At 52.7% G+C, this 6,675-nt stretch overlaps 1 protein-coding gene across 2 annotated transcripts; it reads left to right on the forward strand.

Annotated features, from left to right (window-relative positions):
- Positions 1-321: 321 nt before the first annotated feature.
- Retreg2 (reticulophagy regulator family member 2) lies at positions 322-6,437 on the forward strand. Of its 2 annotated transcripts, XM_051190492.1 has the most exons (10): positions 322-713; positions 949-1,055; positions 2,118-2,148; positions 2,666-2,801; positions 2,965-3,049; positions 3,293-3,436; positions 3,591-3,685; positions 3,956-4,091; positions 4,910-5,196; positions 5,308-6,437. In XM_051190492.1, the coding sequence occupies exons 1-10, from the start codon at positions 445-447 to the stop codon at positions 5,530-5,532; spliced, it is 1,515 nt and encodes a 504-aa protein (XP_051046449.1). In that variant the 5' UTR covers positions 322-444; the 3' UTR covers positions 5,533-6,437. The 2 variants fall into 2 exon arrangements, with proteins under 2 accessions (XP_051046449.1, XP_051046448.1); XM_051190491.1 differs by having other exon boundaries at positions 323-713; positions 4,910-6,437.
- Positions 6,438-6,675: the final 238 nt, after the last annotated feature.

Raw genomic sequence — 6,675 nt, forward strand, 5'->3', positions numbered from 1 at the left:
CTGGAGGCGACGAGGATTGAGTAAAGGGAATGCAGCCGCCCTTCCCGAGCCGATCCTAGCCAGGATCCCGGGCGCCTGGAGGCCCACTTCCTCCGGGCGGAGTCGCACGGGAGATACGGGTCGCCAGCAGATTCCCCAGCCGCCCTGACAACACCGGAAGAAGACGGCAGGCTGCGTAGCCTCAGCGCCCGCCTCGGGTCACGGTTTGGAGCAGCCTAGAAGCACACCTGCGTCTGGACAGGAGCACGGCAGCCGCCTTGGCGCACGCGCGGGGCTCCCATCCGGGCTGTTAGGCCGCGTCACGTGACGGCGCGCTCCATCACGTGACGCTTGTCCGCAGGTTCTGCTCGCCTGGGCGTGCGCCCCCTTCCGCCTGACGCGCCCCCGGCGGCGGCCGCGCAGCCCTGGCTCCTCGCGGGCTCGGGCAGCGGCTGCGGCGCGGTGATGGCGAGCGGCGGCGGCGGCGGTAACACCGGCGCGGGTGGGACCTCGGGGCTGGGCCTGGGCTTGGGGCTGAGCCTCAGCATGGGTGAAGCCACGGGCGACGCAGAGGAGGAGGCGGCCGCGGCCGAGGCGGTGGGGCGCCTGGCCACGTCGTTGTTGCTGCGGCTCCGCGGCTGGGAGGCGGTGCTGGCGGCCGCACAGCGACTGCTGGTGTGGGAGAAGCCGCTGCACAGCCTGGTCACGGCGGCGGCACTCAACGGCCTCTTCTGGTAACGGCCGCGGAGGAGGGGGCGGGGCCGGGCTGCGCGGGAGAGCGGGGGCGGGAGGACCGGGTGCTCTCCCTCCCTTCGAGGGCTGTCAGCCGCCCAAGAGGTGATCCATCATCAGGTTGCCCCAATTCTTAGTCTGGTGGTGGTGGGTAAGGCTTAGAGGACCTTTCTGCCCTTTTCGATGGGTCTGGGAGCCTCCTCACCCACTCGCCGCTGAGATGCCTGTCTCCCTAAGGTTGTTGTCTTCGTCGTCCCTCCGACCCATCTTCCTGCTCAGCATCTCACTTTTGACCTATTTTCTGCTGGATCTCTGGCATCCTCGCTTTCTCCCCGACGTTTCAGGTGAGTTTTTTCATTCCACGCGCTGTTCTGCACGTTGCGTTGTGCTTCACCTTGCTATGTGAAGGGAAGATTCAACAAGGCCTTTTGCCTCCTAGGCATGCTCCACGCCCCTCTTACCCAAAATTAACGTTCTTGTGGGTTTAGTAGTCAAAACTGGAGTTTAGAGCTGAGTGTGGTGGTGCATGCCTTTAATCCCGGTACTCAAGAGACAGAGGCCGGAAAGTCTCGGTGAGTTCTAGGTCACCCAGAGTTACATAGTGAGACATTGTCTCAAAAAAGTAATAAAAATAAAGACCGTAGAGTTTGTATCGGAAACACCTGAGTTACATTCCCTATTCTGCCTTTAGCAGGTGTGTAGCCTTGTAACGAATTTCAAAAGAAGGGCCTTCACGGGAACATGATTAAATGAGTGTCTACAAAGAACATGATAGGAGTTGTCATCACAATTTATATTTATTTGTTTGGTTTGGTTTGGTTTTTTGAGACAGGGTTTCTTTGTGTAGCCTTGCTGTCCTGGAACTAGCTCTGTAGACCAGGTTGGCTTTGAACTCACAGAGATAACACATGCCTCTGCCTCCCGAGTGCTGGGATTAAAGATGAGCACCACCACTACCTGGCTGGAATAAAGTGTGGGCTCCTGGGTTTAATTAAAGTCTAAAGAAACGGACAAAGATAGGCCTGGTGGTACAGGCCTGCCATCTCAGCTACGTGTAAGAGGTTGACGAAGGGGAGGGGGTACAAGGTCAGGGCCTACCCTGTCCCCAAAAGGATTGGGGATGTAGCTCATTGGTACAGCACTTGCCTAGTGTTTACCTCAGGTTCAATTCCAGGTACGACAAAAGAAAGAAAGAATACAGAAACAACATGTAGTACAGCCTGGCATTGGTTTATGAAGGAAATGCTCTAAGCCTCCTGTGGTTCTTGCCTACAAGCGAGAGACAGGAGGGTCACTGAGAATTTGAGACAGGAATGCTGAGGAGAGAGACCTCTTTCTGATTTGGGATCTGTCAGTCAGTGTCTCTTGCGCTCTTAATTTATCCCCCCCCCCTTTTTTCTCTATAGCATCACCCCCTGAGGAACCACACTCTGACAGGTGAGGACAGGCCACTTTATTTTTATTTCTATTGTGACAGGGTTTCTCTGTGTAGCTTTGGAACTGGTCCTGGAACTCACTCTGTAGACCAGACTGACCTCCAATTCACAAAGATCCACCTGCCTCTACCTCGTGGGTGCTGGGATTAAAGGTGTGAACCATCACTGACCAGCCAGGCCATCTTTAAAGACCCCCAAATGTAGCCTGCTTGCTGTGTTCAGGTCAGCTCAAAGAGGAGCCACTTCTGCAGGCATAGGCCCCAGCATAGTGAAGGGGCTTGCAGCAAACAAAAGTGTGAAGGCCCAGGCTTCTCTGCAGATGCTATGTGCCTTCCCTGTGGAGGCAGAAGGTTGAATACCCTGGGAATTTGCTTGGCAGGACTAGGGTGACCTCTTCTAGGGGAGGTGGGGTTGTTCACATCTCCAGATTGACGAGCTCATCAGCAACATCAAAGTGATGTTAGTGCCTTAGAAAGCTGGTTTCTGAGGCTCCCAGGGGTCATGTCATGTCTCCCCAGTGAGGGTGCGGGGTCAGGCGCCCAGCCGCACCTGCTGAGTGTGCCCGAGTTGTGCAGATACCTGGCTGAGAGCTGGCTCACCTTCCAGATTCACCTGCAAGAGCTGTTGCAGTACAAGAGGCAGAATCCAGCTCAGGTAAACCTCACCCTGTAGCAGTTCCTGGAGCCAGAGGGGATGGGAGAGGAGTGATATGAGCAGTGTCCATTCTTCCACCACATGAATGATGGTTTCCTCCCCCGGTGACTGGGCACATGGTTTGGTCCAGTGTTTTTCATAGACCCTGTGCTCTTCTCTGCAGTTTTGTGCTCGAGTCTGTTCTGGCTGTGCTGTGCTAGCTGTGTTGGGACACTATGTTCCAGGGATTATGATTTCCTACATTGTCTGTGAGTGGAGGCCAGCCCTGCCCTTCCCAAAGCCCTTTCTTCTCTTTCTCTGGATTGACCCAAAGGAAAAACTGAATTGTCCTTGTCGGTTACCCATCTGGGGAACAAATGGGGGGAAAAGGATATCATTGCCTTGAGAAAGGATCTCATCTCTGTTTAGACCTACCTTTCCAGGGGACAGCTTAAATGAAGCCCCTTGAGATATTGGCATACTGAGCTCTGAGTGGACTTTGTAACCCTTAGTGCTGAGTATCCTGCTGTGGCCCCTGGTGGTTTACCATGAACTGATCCAGAGGATGTACACTCGCCTGGAGCCCTTGCTCATGCAGTTGGACTACAGCATGAAAGCAGAAGCTGATGCCCTGCACCACAAACATGACAAGAGGAGTAAGGGTTTCTTTTAACCTAGGAGGGAAAAAGGAGGGAGGGCCTGAGGGTTGTGGCTCATGGTGTGTCCTGAAATTTAAGTCATTTCCAGTTCCTTCATCATATTCACCCCCCATCATTGTCTTTCTCATGTTTCCTTATTGCCCTTCTCTAGAGCGGCAAGGGAAGAATGCACCACCCGCAGGGGATGAGCCACTTGCTGAGACAGAGAGTGAAAGCGAGGCAGAGTTGTCTGGCTTCTCTCCAGTGGTGAGGTCCAAGGAAGATGGGGTGTCAGACAGAAACTAAAGGGAAGCTGGGTATGGTGTTCACACTATAATTCTGTTTGAGAGGTAGAAGCAGAAGGATCAAGAAGACCAGTCTGGTTTTCATTATGAGTTTGAGACCAGCCTGGACTATAAAAGACCCTATCTCCAAACACTAAAAAGGCAAAGGGAGGGAAGAGAATCTAACTGCTTTAGAGCTACCACTTCTCAAGTAGGTGGGAGCCTACTTGGATTCATCCTGGTTCTCTTGCAGGTGGACGTGAAGAAAACAGCACTGGCCTTGGCTATTACAGACTCCGAGCTGTCAGATGAGGAGGCCTCTATCTTAGAGAGCGGTGGCTTCTCTGTGTCTCGGGCCACCACTCCACAACTGACAGATGTTTCTGAGGGTATGAGCAGTCTTTTGCCCCTCTTAATCCTCCTGGCTCCCTGATATTATTGACTTGTTGCTGGCTATATTCTCTGAGTTCCAAAAATCTTCCTCTAGCCAATTGATCTCTAATTCTACCCTAAGCTCCCAAAGACCTTAATTCAGTATTCCATCTTCATTTTGTTTTGCTTTGTGATGTTTGTTCTTTTATTTTTTTAGATGTGTTTATTTTATGTGTATGAGTGTTTGGCCTGCATGTATGTGCATACCACGTGTATGCCTGGTGCCTGCAAAAGTCAGAAGAGGGCAACTGATCCCCTGGAGCTGGAGTTAGGATGGTTGTGAGCTACCTTGTGGGTCCTGGGAATCAAACCTGGATCTTCTGCAAATGCAGCAAGTACTTTTAACCACTAAGCCATCTCTAGTTCTGCTTTGATTTTTCAGAAAGGGTCTTACATGTTAAATAGCTCAGGCTTGCTTCACACTCTGTGTAGCAGAGGATGACCTGAACTCCTGACTCCTCCTGCCTCACCTCCCAAATGCTGGGGTTACAATAGGCATATGGCAGCCAGGTAGTGGTGGCACACACCTTTGATCCCAGCACTTGGGAGGCTGAGGCAGGTGGATCTCTTGCCAGCCTGGCAAGTTCTGGGACAAGCTCCAGAACTACACAGAGAGCCTGTCTCGAAAAGCCAAAAGAAAAAAAAAAAAAAAAAAAAAAAAAAACAATAGGTATATGCCACAGGGCTTGGCTTCCTAAATTGTCTCTATGAATTTATTGACTTTTGTGGCCAGTCAGAGAAACCAGCCCATTTTAATCTTTTATTCTCTGCGTAGATTTGGACCAGCAGAGCCTGCCAAGTGAACCAGAAGAGACTCTGAGCAGAGAACTTGGGGATGGGGAGGAAACAGAGCTGGCCCCTCCTGAAGACCTGCTAAATGCCCCTCCGGCCCTCTCAAAGCAAGCCCTGGATACAGAAGAAGAGGCTGCAACCAAGGAAACCTTGCTTCAGCTCTCTTCCCCTCTCCACTTTGTGAATACACACTTCAATGGGGCAGGGTCCCCCCAGGATGGAGTGAAGTGCTCTCCTGGAGGACCAGTGGGGACCCTGAGCCCAGAGGCAGTGAGTGGTGACCTAATGGCTGCACCCAGCACCCTCTCACCCCCACTTTGCTTGGCTGAAAGTGGTCCAGTTACTCTCCTTTCCCCCTCTGTGCTCCCACCCCTTCCCCAGGACTCACCTCAGCCCCTGGCTGCCCCTGAGGAGGAAGAGGCACTTACCACTGAGGACTTTGAGTTGCTGGATCAGGGAGAGCTGGAGCAACTGAATGCAGAGCTGGGCTTGGGACCAGAGATGCCCCCAAAGCCCCCTGATGTTCTGCCTCCTCCTCCCCTGGGGCCAGACAGCCATTCTCTGGTACAGTCAGACCAAGAGGCTCATACAGTGGTTGAGCCATGAGCCATGGCAGAATGAGCTGCAGGCATAATAGGGCTTCCTGACTAGGGATGTCACATTTTCTCCTTTCCCTACCACTCTGGGGAGAGGCACTATGTGGAGAAGCTGGCTGTCAGATGGGAGCCAGCCCATTCCCTGCCTGCTTGCCTGCCTGCCTGCCTGCCTGCCTACCTGCCTGCCTGCCTGCTGTCCGCTATTCTGGGACCTGGTGTAGTACCTGTGCCTAGGATTGGTTTTAAGTTTGTAAATAATTTTCCATATGGGTTAGTGGATGTGATTGGGGCTAGGGAAGTCCTTCCATAGCCTGCACTTGCTTCCCTGCCTCATCTCTTTTTATTCTACTATGTCCCAAGCCCTGGCGGTCTACCCTTTCTTTTTTTCCTATCCTCAGGGACCTGTGCTGCTCTGCCCTCGTGTCCTACTTGGTTGTTTAGTTCAGGCACTTTATCGTTTTCTCTACTGTCCTACACTCCCCTTGGCTTTATTTCTCTGCCATGTCCTGTCCTTAGCAGTGTGAGCCCCACTCTTTGCCAACTCCTCCTCCACAGGCATTGGCCAAGTTTTAGGACAGGTCCTCTTCTATCTAAGCAAGAGTAAACCTGGAGTGGTGTCGGGCTGGTAGTGCTGCACTTAGGTCACTGTAGCCTCGAACTGCACTGTACCCTTGCCCAGTTCAACCCTCATGATGCAGGACAGCAGGGTCCCATAGCACTTTGCCGGCACCGGGGTTGATGAGCATTCCCTCCCTCTTTCTCTTTCTGAGGTGAGGGACTTCCCCTACTGTCTTAGAGAGGAAGAACAAAACCTCCTCTTCTGGACCACAGTTGAGACTCCCTGCTAGGGTCTGAAGTGGATAGTAACATCTGTGTAGGTGTTAACTGCAAAAATAAAGTGTTGATTGGCTAGAACTCTTGCCTGCTTGCCTCCTGTCTCACTGTGACCTGCTCCCACACTGTGCACTTTGTCCTCTCCTCGCCCTTATGCCCTTCATCCCAGCACCGCCCCGGGTTATTTTCCTTGGTGTAAAACAGCCAGAAGCAGGGATTATCCAGACAACTCTGCCAGGTCAAACATCTTCCTTGAATGTGTGTTATGTAGTGGGCCAGGTTCCCCCCAGGATGGAGTGAAGTGTTCTCCTGGAGGACC

Source organism: Phodopus roborovskii, unplaced genomic scaffold (assembly GCF_943737965.1).
Source record: "Phodopus roborovskii unplaced genomic scaffold, PHOROB, whole genome shotgun sequence".
NCBI lineage: Eukaryota > Metazoa > Chordata > Mammalia > Rodentia > Cricetidae > Phodopus > Phodopus roborovskii.

Coding starts and splice junctions, on each gene's coding strand:
- Retreg2 (XM_051190491.1), top strand. CDS start 445: ATGGCGAGCGGCGGCGGCGGCGGTAACACCGGCGCGGGTGGGACCTCG. Junction 2,149..2,665: donor GAGGAACCACACTCTGACAG/GTGAGGACAGGC, acceptor ATGTCTCCCCAG/TGAGGGTGCGGGGTCAGGCG. Junction 4,092..4,909: donor ACTGACAGATGTTTCTGAGG/GTATGAGCAGTC, acceptor TTCTCTGCGTAG/ATTTGGACCAGCAGAGCCTG.